At 33.8% G+C, this 16,163-nt stretch overlaps 2 protein-coding genes across 3 annotated transcripts in view; one reads left to right on the forward strand and one right to left on the reverse strand.

Moving 5' to 3' along the window:
* Nucleotides 1–16,163, forward strand: part of LOC145686527 (venom protease-like) — an 87,395-nt gene that overhangs the window by 44,067 nt on the left and 27,165 nt on the right. Inside the window, exons 2-5 of one of the 2 annotated variants that reach the window (XM_081759919.1) lie at nucleotides 6,404–6,463; nucleotides 11,919–12,125; nucleotides 13,532–13,644; nucleotides 15,332–15,438. In XM_081759919.1, the coding sequence (XP_081616045.1) occupies nucleotides 6,404–6,463; nucleotides 11,919–12,125; nucleotides 13,532–13,644; nucleotides 15,332–15,438 (487 nt within the window). The remainder of the gene's footprint in view (nucleotides 1–6,403; nucleotides 6,464–11,918; nucleotides 12,126–13,531; nucleotides 13,645–15,331; nucleotides 15,439–16,163) is intronic. The other variant, XM_081759920.1, reaches the window with a different exon arrangement.
* The window catches only part of LOC145686528 (TNF receptor-associated factor 4-like), a 576,903-nt gene that overhangs the window by 14,060 nt on the left and 546,680 nt on the right, over nucleotides 1–16,163 (reverse strand). The gene's annotated exons all lie outside the window — the stretch shown is intronic.

Genomic DNA, 16,163 nt, shown 5'->3' on the forward strand with positions numbered 1-16,163 from the left:
TATACAGGAGTAAATCGTAGGTCTTGCAATAACTATTTCCACAACCCAAACAGCAGGCGCATACGCGGGCGTCTCTGGCGGGGGGGGGGGGGGGCGAGGAGGACGCGTCTTCCCAATATTTTGAAGTACAAAATATTCAATATTCTAATTTGATTTATTTACTGAAGACAGAATAACATATAAATAACTATTTATTTGGAATATAATATTCAGGCTGTGAAACGATTATAACACAGTTCTTGATATAACTTTGGGAGTTCGTGAAGGTAAGCAGAAAGATAAGAAATGGAATCGAAGATAATCACTTTCCTTGATGCCCCTCCCCCCCAATTTTACATGTCAGAGACCTCAGTGGGCGCATATATAGCTACGCTGTGATCGGCCGTAAACACAACGTCAGCTGACCCAAAAGGTAGTGTGAAAGCGGATTATTTAACACGGAGGCAGCTATTTCGTTAGTGTTTTCAATCGATTTTTAGTGACAATGACGATGAGTGCTCAACAACGTCCGATAATGAAATATTATTAGTTCGAATTCGGACATAACATTGCGGCAGCAACCCAAAACATTTGTCACGAGAAAGGGATAGGTACAATGAATCACAGCATAACAACTCGTTGGTTCCAGAAACTTCGTGCAGATTGTAAAAATGTCTGGTTCTGAGGTTACACAACATGGCAGTGAGGAAAATCCATTCACAAGCATACGATGATTGTCAACTAACTCAACATTTCCCAGTTCACTGTAGTACATCATTTTCATGAACTTAGGGAAGCCGTTAGAAGCTGCCACATTGTGCTATATGAGTTGACCCCAGCTCAGGAACAGAAGAGAGTGGATAAGTGCCGACAACTGCTGGAAAATTCATGTGATATGCATTTCTTGCAAGACAAATGTCACATGTGACGTAAAATGATTTTTTGTTTCGAAATCCGAATGTGCAAAACTGTGGTAAAGCAAGGGCCAACTTCCAGTACAGGTTGTCAAATAGGGCTGTTTCGAGCGTAAGCGTGGTAGAACTATGAGGGGATAACTCACTTCGCATATGTTCCTAACGGTCTTAACATCAATGGCGACCTTTATTCTGAATAGTTGTAGTGGATGTCTGCTACACTACGCCTAAAGTATCCTGCATTGGTAAACCAAAAGCTTGTCCTGTTGCAACAGGATAACGCAAAATCACACTCGGCTCAAAAAACGCAACAAAAATTTCAGTAACTTAATGACATCGAACTTATGTCACACCTGACATATAGTCCAGATCTTGCTCCTTCGGATTACTACCTGTTTCGGTCCATGGCGCACTTTGTGAAATCATGATGCTTCACCAACTAGCAAGAGCAGGTAACTGACTTCTTACCTCGAAGGACAAGATGTGGAATCAAGAAACTGGCAGGAGGGTGGATGTAGACAGTCCAACATAGGATGTTAACCTTTATTGATTATATTGTAATAAATATACGTATGTTATGTACCAGAATATTGCAACACTTATGAGTTATCCCTGTATTCCATTTATTATTGAGCTCTCTTGTGGTTATATGGTTGGTGTATGTGTCTTTGGCGCGAAAGACCCAGATTCTATTCCCGACAGGAGCTCATGTCGTTCGGATCCCATGTTAAGCTGTGGGTCCACGTCTTATATACCGTCGCTCGTGAAAGGGACGCTAAACCATAACACGTCATATATTATTATAGCATATAAATTATTCACACATGCTACTTCAACCCCTTCTCTCTCATACATACTCACATATAGTTATATTTTACTAGTTTGAAACTGAATATTAAAGTAGTTTGTATATTAAATTCTGTAGCTGGTACTTTGTTGTGCAGCTGGTACTTTGTTGAAATATGCTACTGTATATAGGGTGTTTCAAAACAACACCGACAATGTTTGGGAAGTAATTCCTGACACCAAGATAAGACAAAAAAGTATAGACCAACCTGGGTGTACAAATGCTTGCTTTCGGAGTTGAGTTACAGGCTGCTGAAAACATGAAAAAAAAATGAGCTTTAAAGATCCATAGCTTCAAAACTATGGGACCTATCATAGTCGGATCAAGACTTTACTTAGGAACTAATATGTGCCCTATCCAAAAGTACATGTTTCAGAATCCCAAGGTACTCACGCTCACGCAATAATTTTTATAGAGGGAGTTTGGCTGCGGGAATATCATTTGAAGTACTCACCAACTACCTCTATAAAAATTGTTGCGGAAGTACCACATGATTTTGAAGCTTGGATATTTGGATAGGGCACATACTAGTTCCTAAGTGAAGTCTTGACCCGACTATGGCAGGTCCCATAGTGTTGGAGCCATGAACCTTTAAAATTCATTTCACTGTTACGTTCAATTTATCTTTAATTTGTTAATAGATCTAATCACGGGGACAACATATTAATTTGCAAGTGGTGACTGAGTATATTGAATTAAGATGTGAAATTAATCTATTTAAAAGTATCTAATGAATATTCACATTTAAATTAATATTCCGTATTAATATAATGTAAGCCTTTACGTTAAAATCTATATTAAACAATGGGAAACCAAAAACTGAACATTAAAATATTTAATATAAATCATTAGACTTAAAAATTCTGTTCTCGTTTTATCATAATCAGTTCTAGTATGTTATAGCCTACTTTTTAAAGAATATAGTGTTGTTAGTACCGGTACCTGATTTCTGTTTTAATATTGAATGGACTAAAATAAGAAACTGATATGCCATTTCAACCGAATTATTAAATAAACAACGTAATATGAATAATTAAATAATTGCATTTTAGTGAACATGAATTGTATTAAAATCCTAAAGAATGGCACCAAAATTGAAGCATTTCTACCGAAAATTTATAATCTTATTGAAGCAGAACAGGAGCATGAAAATGAATAAAACAAGCAACGAATATTAAAAAAAAAAAAAAAAAAAAAATCCATACACGAATATGAGAAATTGAGGAAGCATTATCCTGTAGACACAGAATATCTTTGCACAGCTTTCGTTGCACTTTCTATTTCAACTCCTTCTTTAATTTGCTATTAAAGCTATAGAAATAATCTGTCAGTCCATCTATTGACAGGTAGCAGAGAAAAAGCAGTAAAAGAGACAGCAAGAAACGGTCTTTTGATATGAATTGAATGTCCTAAAAATACACTTCATCTCCTTTCTTAAACTTCTATTCAAACCAGAAGCAATGGGAATTGATTATTTGTTGATTTCAATGTTGATCACCCATGAAACAAGTGAGTTTCGATTCACATTGTGAAACTAAGGTAGAGTTCCAAATAACCTTATCTTACTTTGTAGTTTTCCACCACTTTCGGTTTGAATAGGGGGGATAAAGGTCGAGATTACTGTTACTATGGGATGCTGAATTAATATAAACATAGTTTGCTATATAATCTTATCATTTTTACTCGATGGAGATGACTAGTGAAATTGAAAGTGATAGTTGATTTATCCTATTTCCGGTTACAATGGATTTGGATATAGAATCCATTCTTGAGGTACTAAATCCATCAAAATAACTACTTCTCACTGTCTATTATTTTGCTCTACAGTTGTCGATATTGAAACCAAAAGTAGTAGTACATTTCTACTACTTCCGGTTTTAGCAGAAAAAAAGTATTTGATTGGAATTTATTTTTGTAACATTGAATAGATTCCCTCCCCTCCTCCCCAAAGAAAACTGCTTCTCGCTACTCATTGTCGTTTTTGCTCTATAGTGATCAACATTGAAACGAGAAATTATTGATTTCTACCACTTCCGGTTTAAATAGTTGATCAATGGAGGAGATGAAACCATTCTTTGGACGCTAAATCTATTTCAGGAAAACATCTCTATATCATTTGCTGTCTTTGTTTTGATACCTGTCGACAGGAACATAGCTGTTCAATAGAACTTCAAATTGTTAGGCAAAACACAGTTTGGAAGTGTAAAAACAATAATAGATGGCTGGAGTGAATCCTCTATCCGAAGAGTTGGTTGTATTGTCATCTTTATCTCTCTACTAAAATTAAAGTTGAAGAAATCGATAAGCACTTCTAGTTTCAAAATTGATGTTCATAGAACGAAACATATGAGAGAAAGCGAAAAATGATTTGTTGGCATGGATTTTGCATTCCAAGAACAGGTTTCATCTTCACCTCTATCGATCTATTCAAACTAGAAGTTTCTTTTGTAGTAACCTACGATTGCCAGTTTCAATATTAATTGTCATTTTTAACCCTTTAATTGGCAAGCATTGATAGCATTGCCATTAAAATATTTAGCTTGTTTTTATGGTTGAACCATGTCTTCCTGATCATAATTTCGTAGTTTTTAAAGTATTCTTGTATTTTGGTTACAAAATACAGGATGCTTATTTCAAAGCAACATTGCCATAAAATAGGTCTTATATGTTGCTACTGAGCAGCATTGCTCGATTATGATCAAATATCATAAGAATATTTTCAGTAATTAGCAGCAGTTTCCTTGAAATATCTTCCTACGGAGCAAGAAACCACAAATAAGAAAAATAAGAAAAGAACTTTCGTGGAATGCAGGAGATAAAGCTTCTACAACGCTAAATTTGACTGTCCCCTGTTGACGAAGATTAGAAATCTCTAAACAAGCGACTCGCAAATCATGTATATGAATATTGTATGAAAGCAATAATGCCAATTAAATTATCACTAAAGTTTTAATTCGTGCGGATAACGCAATAGAATGCGATGTTGCTTGTAAGTAACAGTGCCAAATAAAAGGTTACAAAATCAGCAGTAAGAGATACTGAAAAGCTGTTTTTTCGATATGGATTCAGTGTCATCACTTTTATATTTCTAGAAAAACCAGAATCAGTAGAAATCTACTACAACTTCCGGTTCCATTCCTAATTCCCTTAGAATGAATACAGTAACAGGTACTGATAAATTCTTTTCTCACATTTATTCAGTGTCTCAAGAACGGGTTGTATCTCCGATCCAAATATATTCACCTATTGCAACCGGCAGATCTCACAGTGTGAAACGGAAATCACTTGTTTATTCTTTATTTTATTTTTTTTTAATTCAAAATTAACTGGGAAGTGTGTTTTTCATCACTATTCAAATATTTCTGTACCCACTTCGGTTGAAAGTGCATTCATATCTAACTGATAGTGAAATATGAATCGAACACATTCATTTCGATATCTATAGATTCTTACTAGTCATTTTGGATAAAATTTGATGATTTTCTTTTAAAAGATTATAAGACAAATAACAATCATTACAGGAGTTGAAACTAGCTGTTATTTGCCTTCCAGTTCTTACAATATCTATCATGAGCTATTACAATACTTTTAGCAAACTGAAATCTTAGAACATCATTTTGTCAAATAATCTTCACACTGAAAGTTGATACACCATTTTCTTCACTGTTGAGAATGATAAACAGTGATTTCCCCATTTCTCAATCATATACAAATATTCATGATTTTCTTCGTGAGCTTCCTTCACACATGAAAACAGAACTTCAAGATGCTACTTAGTTCAATACTTGAGAGTTCTTCATGCATTCTTCCCTGCTGTAGTTTCTTCAATGATCTAAATCATTTTTTTTTTTTAAAAAAAAGGTGTATGATCCTGTAACTTGATACACTGTCCCATGAAATAACATGCTTTACATTACGTAAATTAAAGTTTATGATAATATTTTAGAAAGGGGATCGAGCTGAGAACTTTTCTGCTGCTAACTGTGCTAATTTATTTTTCCAAAAGTCACAAACAGGACTTGGAATAAATAATAATTATAATTCTTTATAAATAAAAATGAAATCGATGATATCTTAGATAATCGCGGAAAAACGGCTGAACAATTTGAAATATTTTTTTAACATGTTACTTCGAATACATATGCTAACGAGAGGCCAAGGGGTTTCAAACTGTACGTAAAATCTAGTTAGGGAGATGAGGCCATAAAGTTAGGAAGAAGAACACAAATTTACTAAAAATAAGCGAATACGTGTTCCAGTGTTTTCCATATCTCCGTTTCTAAGAGAAGGAAGGGGGAAGTTTTTATATTTCCGACTTATGTATGCCACCTTTTCATGAGAAAACGGCTGAACAGTTGAAAATGAATTTTGCGACATAGCTTACACTTGGCTAGAACTGTTTTTTAAATAATCACTTTGATTGAAAAACACAATTTAAATACGTATCGTAAGGAAAAAAGGAATTCAAATATTTTGCATAAAGTTATTCTTCCCGTGCGAAGAACAGACTATCAGATAATAATAATAATAATAATAATAATAATAATAATAATAATAATAATAATAATAATAATAATAATAATAATAATTTTATCAGTAATTAATCTTAATCAATCTATGACATGTCTTCTTACCTTGTTCTTAATTCACGTGATGTTTTCAGGGAAGCAACCAAGGCCTTCCCCTACACCAGACACAAGTGAATTAACTGCAGATCTCCGATGTAAGTACCTGTATAACCATCTGGAGTACATGTTGTTGAGTAGACCATCTAGTTAGTGTATGGTGTCTGAGACAAGTAGATTACTTATTGTGTGTCGTTTAATACATCTGACAGTAGAATTCTAACCAGTAAAATGTGAAATTCTAATGTGTAGATAAATAATCTACTTTGTAACTTGTATGTTGTTAGTTCCAAATATGTATCTTCATACTTAATATATCTTATACATGATATGTTCTACTTATTCAAGTAGATTTTATTTATCGACATAGGGAAAAGTTATCTGGTATATTTGTCATTAAGATATTATCACATCACAGAATTATCTTAGAAAGCTAATGGTTACAATATATTATGAAGTTCACAGAATTAAATGCAATCGTGTTTAAGATCCGACTATTATCGTCTCTATATACGTATGTAGAGGATAAAACAATTATATGAAAATTAATCTAAGTTCTTATAAAATTCACACTTAATAGACATGTTCTATAGTTTAATAATAATAATATTAAAAATATGCATTTAACACTTCCCCTAAAGACTTATGCCAATTAAAATACTTGTCACAATATTGATGAATATTAACTTCTTATTTTTTTTTATTTCTAATACATACTAAATTAAGCAGTAAAAAGTTTCGTTAGATCGACTAATGTATTTTAGGCTTTACACACCGATATACTTAACCATTATTTTTTAAATTTTATCCCAATCAATTTGTTAGTAAAAGCCAGTTCTACATTTGACACATAATAACGTCTGAATTCATTGTTATTATTATTTTTTTTATGTATTTATGAGATAGATATCGAAGTACTAGGAATCCAAACTGGAATTACACATAAAAATCGAGGAAATCCAAACCTTATTCTAATAAATTATCATTATGTTTTATTTCCTGTTTACTATAATTATTTATTATATAATAAAAAAGATGAATATCTGCACACAAAATGGGAAAATGCTTTTTACATTTTATAAGGGTTAATCTCAGAAGTACCAAATACACGTCTTAGCTATGACAAAACAATGCTTTCTTTAAAAATAATACAGTATAAATATTGCAGGTTCCTTTTACGTTGCATGGGATTCTGATATTATTAAATCCTCTCCAACAACATTATTCAAAGTATTACTGTATATTTTTCTACCAAAAGACATGGGCTATGAATGATATTTGGTTCCCGTCAATTTGTATTGTTGGTAACTAGAACCATCAATATATCTAATATTTTTACGTATATTTTGACATATTCACTAACTTTTGGTGGATTGCTAGAGTCGACGTCGTCATATGAAGAATTCACAGGGAGTTGTATCCCAGTGTGGAGGATATCGAATAACACCTATAGGACTTAAAATATTAACACTGATATAAAATATATGTGCATATGTGTTTGTGTCTTTTGCCAAAGCTTATAGCGTTTTTTGAATACAGTTTTGTGATTAGGAAAAGTTGAGATGATAAGGACGTTTGAAAATGCTTTGCATTTGCATTTAGAAGGATTATACTACAGTAACAAGGAGAATCATAGTCGCGAGCAGAAGAATAAATGATCCCTATGTGTTTTCTTATATGTTAATTCAATTCGAGTACAGAACCCTATATCTTGATAATACTCATTTATGGTATGATTAGGATTGAGGGTGCTGGTGCATTCCTACCAGGAGCTTTATTATCATTGAATAGTACCTAGCAAAAGTGCTCTCTCTCCACTTTTACCAATATCTTGGAAGTAAATTTTGTTTTCTGCGTCAAGAAAACTGTATTCAAATTCATCCAGTAGTCTAAACATTTATATTACTTCTAAAAACTATGCTATCAATTATACAGTTAAAATTCGCACAGAACCCACCCATGGTATGCACATATAGTAACAAACTATGATACTCTACAATCCTTAGCAGCCTACAGTAGATAGAAAGTCTCTCGACGTCAGTTGCATCATACAAGTGAGAGTTAGGAGGTGCTCTGCTAACTCTGCTTTCCTATTCCGCTCCATACTTCCGCATATGGCAACAAATATGTGTTTTATCTAATATGACACTGCTAAGCATTAAGACTCAAACTGTAATCAAACGCCTTTCTCATGTTGAAGGCCAGGAAAGTCATGCAATGAATTGTTCTTAGTGTTATAATACAGTAGCTATACATACTAATTTTATTTCAATGTAAAGTAAATATCTGATTTATGTATTTAATAGAGTAAAAGAGTATTTTTAATGTTAAGCAAAAAAAGAAATGGTTTCAGCCTTTGCTTGAAGTCTGGCATTTCTCTTTTAAATGATATTCACAACATATAGAGGTGTGTGATGAAGGCAATGATGTATTGCCGAAACGTAACACAGATTAATAATAAGATAAACATATCTTGGTCAAGTTTTATTAAGATATTCACAAATTCTTATTCATTAGAATCAAGATCAAGCTCTAATTTACTATTTATATGTTAATAATTTTAAATAAAGGTAATATATTTGTAGTAGATTATTCAAATGCTTATTCCTTTATTATGCTGTATAATGGTATCTCGATGAGGAGAGCTCTGCCGGGATAATCATGAACAACTGTTTTGAAAATAATTTATATAGTAGGATGGAGAAATTCTTCGTTACTAAGAGTGCCGCTCTGCTTTGCTAGGGCTTTACGAAAATGAAAAATTACAAGGGTTAGTCATCAGTCTTGTAACATTCTGGTACACAACATACCTGTGTTTATTACAGTACAATCAAAGCAGATTTACACTTCAAGTATAGCCCCTCATATTGGACTGTCTACAATAAAGTTGCCAACTGGCCTGCTTTTCACCGGCCTGACCGGAAATATTGGCGTTTTATTATTATTATTATTATTATTAAAGCCGGTGATCGGTACAAACTTCTTACCAGCCCCTTTATGACTGTTTTTTTTTAAAATTTGTATCTAGTTCGAAGCAATTTGATCTAGTTCGAAGTATAATTTAAAAAGTAACTTTCATTCTGTTGCATTATCCTGTTGCGGCAGGGAGCATTTTCGGTTCATCAATGCAGGATATTTTTTGGCGTAGTGAAGCATACATTCGCTTTAACTGTTCGGAATAAAGGCCGGGATTGATGGTATGACCGTTAAGAGCGAATATGAAGTGAACTATCTCTTCGTAGTTCCACCAAACACAGATCATAACTTTATGCTCAAAACGGCCCTGTTGACTACTGGTTCTGGAAATTGGCTCTTGCTCAACTACTGATTTTGCACATTCTAATTTCGGAAAAATACCCATTTTTCATCGCATGTGACAAGCCGTTTCAGGAAGCTCACATAACGGAAATTTTGTAGCAGTTGTCAGCACTCTCCTCCGGGCCTAAGCTGCCATCAACTCAGAGCACAATGGTGCAGCTCCTGATTTTTTTTTTTTTTTTTTTTTTTTAAGTTCATGAAGGTGATGCAATACGGTGATCTAGGACATGCTGTGTTGGTTTGATCGTGTCGTATGACCTCAAAATTTGTTATCCTAGGGCAGCCGGATCTTATCTGAATGTCGTCATTTTTAAAACTGGCACGAAATTTCTGGAACCAACTGGTTATTGTGCTGTAGTTCATTGCACCTTCTCCTTTTGCATGACAAGCGTTTTGAGTTGCTGCCGCAATACTTGGTCTCGAACCTGGGTTCGAACTCATACAGTAACAGTTTACGTATTAGACGTTCTTGAGCACTCATTGTCACTTCCACTAAAACTGATTGAAAGCACTGACTGAATGGGGGCTTCTGTATTAAACAGTTTGCTTCTCACACTACCTTTCGGGTCAGTTTGACCTTGTGTTTGCAGTTTGTGTTTGTTTTTTGTATTGTGGAAATATTGCAAGACTTATGACTCATCTTTGTAGCGTATCTTCGCATTGATGTTTGTATATCAACTGCTACTACCATAGTTGAAGTACTGTACAGTTGTAAGCCAAGTGCGTATATTTTCTCTATACATTTGATATAAATGACTTTGAAAGGAATGCATCAATTTGAGTACAGTTTTCTTGGACATAGATATGTAAGTTATTGAAAACTTCACTCCAGTTGATCCATATTTCTTCAAAGCTATTATCAATAGAATATTGGTAATTATATTCAAATGGTCACGCACGCACGCATGCACACACACACACACACACACACACACACAAACACAAACACAAACACAAAAGACGTATATACGTCAGTATATGGGTATAGTCATTTTGTCACAGTTGTCCGTGAATTGAATACAATGTATCTACGAGGATAAATAAAAGTAAAGACAATTTCAATACAACAACTTCATTTCCATTGATGAACAAATGTTTATGTCCCTATTCGACATAATCCTCCTGCATGGCGATGCAACTCTGGTATCGCTCAACGAGTGTTTCCGTCCCTTCCAGCTCACGAAGACATTTCTGCACCGCATGCTGGACGTTACCATCCGAGCTGAACCTGCGATAGGGTAGCGTTTCGTTGAGTCCTATGGATATCTTCTTCCGTACGCGATGTTGATGGAGAACCAGATTGCCTTTCTGTCATTACACTAATTCTTCCCATTTTTAAACCTTCTATCTACTTATACACCTTTCGTTAATTTATGATGCGTGCTCCATATTACGCCAACATCCAGCGATGGACTTCTGCAAGTTTAACCTACACAAAGTATACTATGGTGTGTTGTTTCTTGATAATGCAATCGCTGGGTGGAGTATTTATATGTCTGATGTTGCTTTCTGCCATTCGCTGAATGATGGAATGTTACATGGGCTAGGTATCCCATCATTTCATACGCACACTGTTTTTGTTTTTTTTTAACACACTATGTTTATGCTCGGAGGCTAGAGGAGACGATGATGATAATAATGAACGAAATGAAGAAAGTATGAGGAAAGAGGAGAATCCCGAGAAAACCCACGCGTACGGTGTTCGTCCACTAGAGAGACCACTTGACGCGAGCTGCAATCAAATCAAGGACCTCACGTACCAGAGGTGAACACTTTACCACTGAATCACTGCGGCCCGATGCACACATATGTCAGCGCCTACACGTTGCTTTAATTCATAGTTGTCTTTACTTCCTGATTTATCGCCCTATAATACTGAGATGATAGGAAGCCAGTATTTAGAAAATTAAACATAAATATTCTTTTCAATATGCTTATCATTATTTTGTTTCGAGAGATGTTGCATAATAAAGCGACCTGATATTTGGCTGGAATAGAATATGATAGTATTCAATCCTCGAATTTAAACTATGATACTAGATTTTATAATCAATTATTCGTACCAAAATCTGGAAATTGTAATATGTTTGCTTTTTACAGAAGATCCAGTGGAATGCTTTTGTATTTGCTGTGACGAACCCTTTGAGTTATTGCCTCGTAACCTATTGAAGCGATTCAGGAGGTTCATTTGTGTCAGTTTTCAGAACTATCTAATCATTATTTCCCTGTTTCCAGTTCTTCCTGCTGCCAATCAGAGGAATGTATTCGCTCCTTCTAGTGCCATAAGATTAATCAAATGTCCTACAGAGAGAGGGAAGCAATGGACTTGTATGTCTGCTAAGGACTGCCCAGCTCTTATCCCCAGAGCCAACAGACAATACTGCAAGTGGGATGGTCTCACACCTCACGTATGCTGTCCTCCTCCGAACACTCGACCACAAAGTAAGTACACATCAAATAAGACTGACTTTTCCACATTATGTATTTAAATCGACCCAATTCTTTTTTAGAAATAGAAAAGCTTTTATTCTGGTGCAGAACTAAGATTGTGTCGGTATTTGCACTAAATTTATTTCCTTCCCTTTCTTTGCTTTTTCATTCTACCTTCCGGTATACTGCTATATTTTTTGTTTCCTTTTTTGTAGTTTTCTTTTTTCTTGTTTTTTATTACCAAGGACTTTCTTTTGTATTTTATTTTATTTTATTTGTTACATTTTTTACTTTTCCTTTCTTTGTCTCATAAAATTATGTTATATTGCAAAATACATAATTAAATTTTTGTTTAGTTCTTCATTATATATATATATATATATATATATATATATTAGATTGAATGCGGACTTTGTTCTTGGATATTATGTAATATCGTATTTTCTGGATTTTGTACTTATTTTCATTGAAAAATTATGTGCTTCATGTCACGATTTGCCTCATTGCACCAACAAAGAGGGGTATCTCTTAAATGAATCTTGTAAAGTATCGCCGGGGACAGTTCTGTATGAAGTCTCAATCTTAAGACTTGTATAATATGATATCTTTTGTATTCTTTAATTTTATCCCATGGCTTGGGATCTACAATGACAGAAATGTCCCGGTAAAATGTTCCTGGACCCAACCTTTCAAATGCATTTGTGTGACTTATGGCCCATCCTATATAATGCAATCTTACACATAAAGAAAACGAAACAAGATCATATCGTCACTAGTGATACTCAACCAAACACTTTCTACCCATGCATTTAAAGAACAAGTCTCTTCTATTTCAATACCCAAGGAGAATAAAACTGAAAAAATCTTATAAAAGCAGCATTTTTAATATTATATACGATATTAAGAAAGAATGCCTCCATTTCACACTTTGTTAACGTTTAATGAAAACCAAGGAAAAATGGAACAAAGATCAGAATACTCACAATGTATCAAAGTTTCAGGAAATCGTCACGAGATAGCTCTCGACTTGTGGAAAGCTGAAAAAGCAGTCATGAACGCAGTCAGTTGAGAAGATAGCTTCCAGTCAACAAAAGGCATTTTGCGTTGAGGTAGCCTTTCGTCGGCGTTTTGGACTTGTCCCGCCGTTGCCAAAGAATACTAGACGTGGCGTAAACAGTTTGAGGAAACGAGATGTTTGTGCAAGGGCTCTCATCTGAATATTATCCGTGCTGATGATGGTAAACACATAGAATACATTTAATCACAGTGCTAAACCTTTGCTACTTTGTGAGTATTCTGCATTTTCTTCTATTTTCTTCCTTGGTTCTCATTAAAAGTGAAAACGTAAATCGGGTTGTTCTTTATGAAACACCCTGTATATAATTGAAACATTATTCGTTTATTTATTTATCCTGCAGAATGTGGGCAACTTGACGAGGAAAATGGTAAAATTATATTTCCACAACCTCAAATTCTTGGCGCTGCTATAGGTGGCATACCAGTGAGGACAGCTAGAACTTCTCCTTGGATGGTAAGATCTCTTGTATAGTTACTAGTAAAAATGCAAACTTTCCCTGTTTTCTTATAGAGAATTGGTTCATCTCTATGACGAAGAAAACTGTGCTTCATATTATTTGGCTTTTATCTTCCTTGTCCATTTTTTGTTCTCTCGAAGTTAGAATTAACAATAGAATGTGAATTACTCCTACAGAGTAAAGATTCTTGGAATAGTGGTTAAAAAAGAGCATTCCTTAATATAGTAAATGTATACAGTAATGTACCGACTTACGTGAAGTGGGAATTACGCAGTTCTTGATTTTTTTTTTTTTTTTTTTTTTTTTGGCATTCTCCCACCCTCTATCTATAATGTTCCCCTTACTTGGATACGCATTGGATGTATTTCGTGCCAACTGGAAATAACTTTTACGTAACTCATTTCCATTGTTACATAAAGAATAGAAAAAACAAAAGTTTCTCTATTTGTTATGATTGCTTACTACGCTCTATATTTGTTTAGAATGTTTTGGATTAATATGTACTAAAAGAATTGAAATTTATTAAGTATATTTCTTCTGAACTAGTGTTTTCGTTAGTCCTTAGTCCCAATTAAATAAAATTTATACGTATTTATATGCAAAGTTACATTCCAACTTACGCGACTTCGGGTTGTTACTATAGTTCAATTTACTGCTCAAAGATTTGTGATTAGGTTTAATCCACATGATTTAAGAATTTAGAAAAAAGAAGCAAACCCTCAATGTGTATTATATTTTTAAGATTTTTTCTTAGAATATGCTGGCAACGGTTTTAACGATTTTATTTATTTTTCATAAATCAATATTTCATCCACATCTCTAATTCATTCTTGGGAAAATACAGAAGGGGTGGTTTACTGTTAGGGATAAGTTCTTCTCGGGAGTTTTTGTTCATATCTCATAAATAAATGTTTCCATAAAAAAAAAAAAAAAAAAAAAAAATGACGTACGTCATTGCTTATGAGGAAAAAAGGGAGTAAATTTACGGTTAGGGTCCGTTTTGTTCGGACGAAATTTTCCGTAAACTTCTATTATAATACTGTTTATATTTCATAAACGAAAGTTTCAGCAATAACTGCAGATGACATTATTAAATTTAAAAAATGGAATGAGAAAGGTTAGTATTTGGATCCATGCCTTTTCTTGTTGAGTTGATTTTGAGTTGAACGTCCCTTTCAGCAGCGAGGCTATATGAGACGGGACCTACTGACTAACGTGGAATGCGAACCACATGAACTCCCGCCGGGAATCAAACCCGGGTCTCCTACGCCAAAGGCGCGTACGCTAAGCGCTTAGCAATGAAGGAGCTCCCATGTCTTTTCTTTGAATTCTCTTGAACAGGACAGGATTGAATCAATCATTGCAGTGATTACCCTCTTCCAAAGCTAATTCAAGATAAGACGCTGGAATTTTTACATGTTCCTCAAATTTCGAAATGTTCGAAGTGCCGAATTCTACGGATTAAGGATGATGATCGTGGTGCCATTACAAACATCTCTTAATCCACCGGTTGGAAAACATATCCATCCATTATAATCAAAAAGTCATTAGCTCCTGACTTTATAGGTGTTCTGTAATTTTGTACATATGTTTCAAATGCAGATGTGTTTAATGTCTAAGTGCTGATAGATGATACTTATGACAATCAATATTTTAAAATTAAACTTTCAATATTCATTTCAGGTAGCAATAGGTGAAACAGACAAAAATGGAAAAGTAGACTGGTACTGTGGTGGATCTTTAATTAGTGAAAATGTTGTACTTACTGCAGCACATTGTGCATCACGCAGGTAAAGAAATTAATTCAACATTTATACCACTATTACTTCTCTTTTTTTTTTTTTTTTTTTTTTACAATTTCAATTATTATAATTTTCTTTTCATCTTTCCTTTCTTTTAATATTCAACTTTTTATGTTTTATTTTTTATTAAGTATTTACTACAATTTAATTAATAGTTATTGCAATTATTTTGCTATTTCCTTTTTAGTAGTATTCAACATTCCCCAATTTGTAAACAATTCTGAAAATACAAGTAAACATTTGAAAAAAATTGAAATACATACTAAAGTAACAAGGAAACATAGGCGAAGCTAACTAATCCAAATTGGTTAAAGTCATTAGTTTAGACAAGATGATAATAATTAGCTCAAAATTAAAATAAAAGAAAGATTTAAATATGGTGAGCTGATAAAAAAAAAAAAAAAAAAAAACTGAATTTCTCGTATTAGTATAACTTAAGAGTACATACTGGCATCTTGCACAGAGTGAGCAAAAAAGTTTGTTCCTTTGTCAGTCAGTCACACAACTTTACTGCTTTGTATTCTGTGCATTTATTGTCATTTGTGATAACTAGTGTAGTTTAATACTTACAGATGAACTACTTTTGATATTGATGTTTGGTATTTTCATTTTATCTTATTTTTTATTATTATTTCTTGTGTCAATAGAACTGTGTCTTTCGAACATTGCTTATAGAGTTGCAAGTAATTTATTACTTGTTTGGCGAGGAAAAC

This window comes from Thermobia domestica, chromosome 5 (assembly GCF_964235325.1).
Source record: "Thermobia domestica chromosome 5, izTheDome1.hap1.1, whole genome shotgun sequence".
In the NCBI taxonomy this organism is placed as follows: domain Eukaryota; kingdom Metazoa; phylum Arthropoda; class Insecta; order Zygentoma; family Lepismatidae; genus Thermobia; species Thermobia domestica.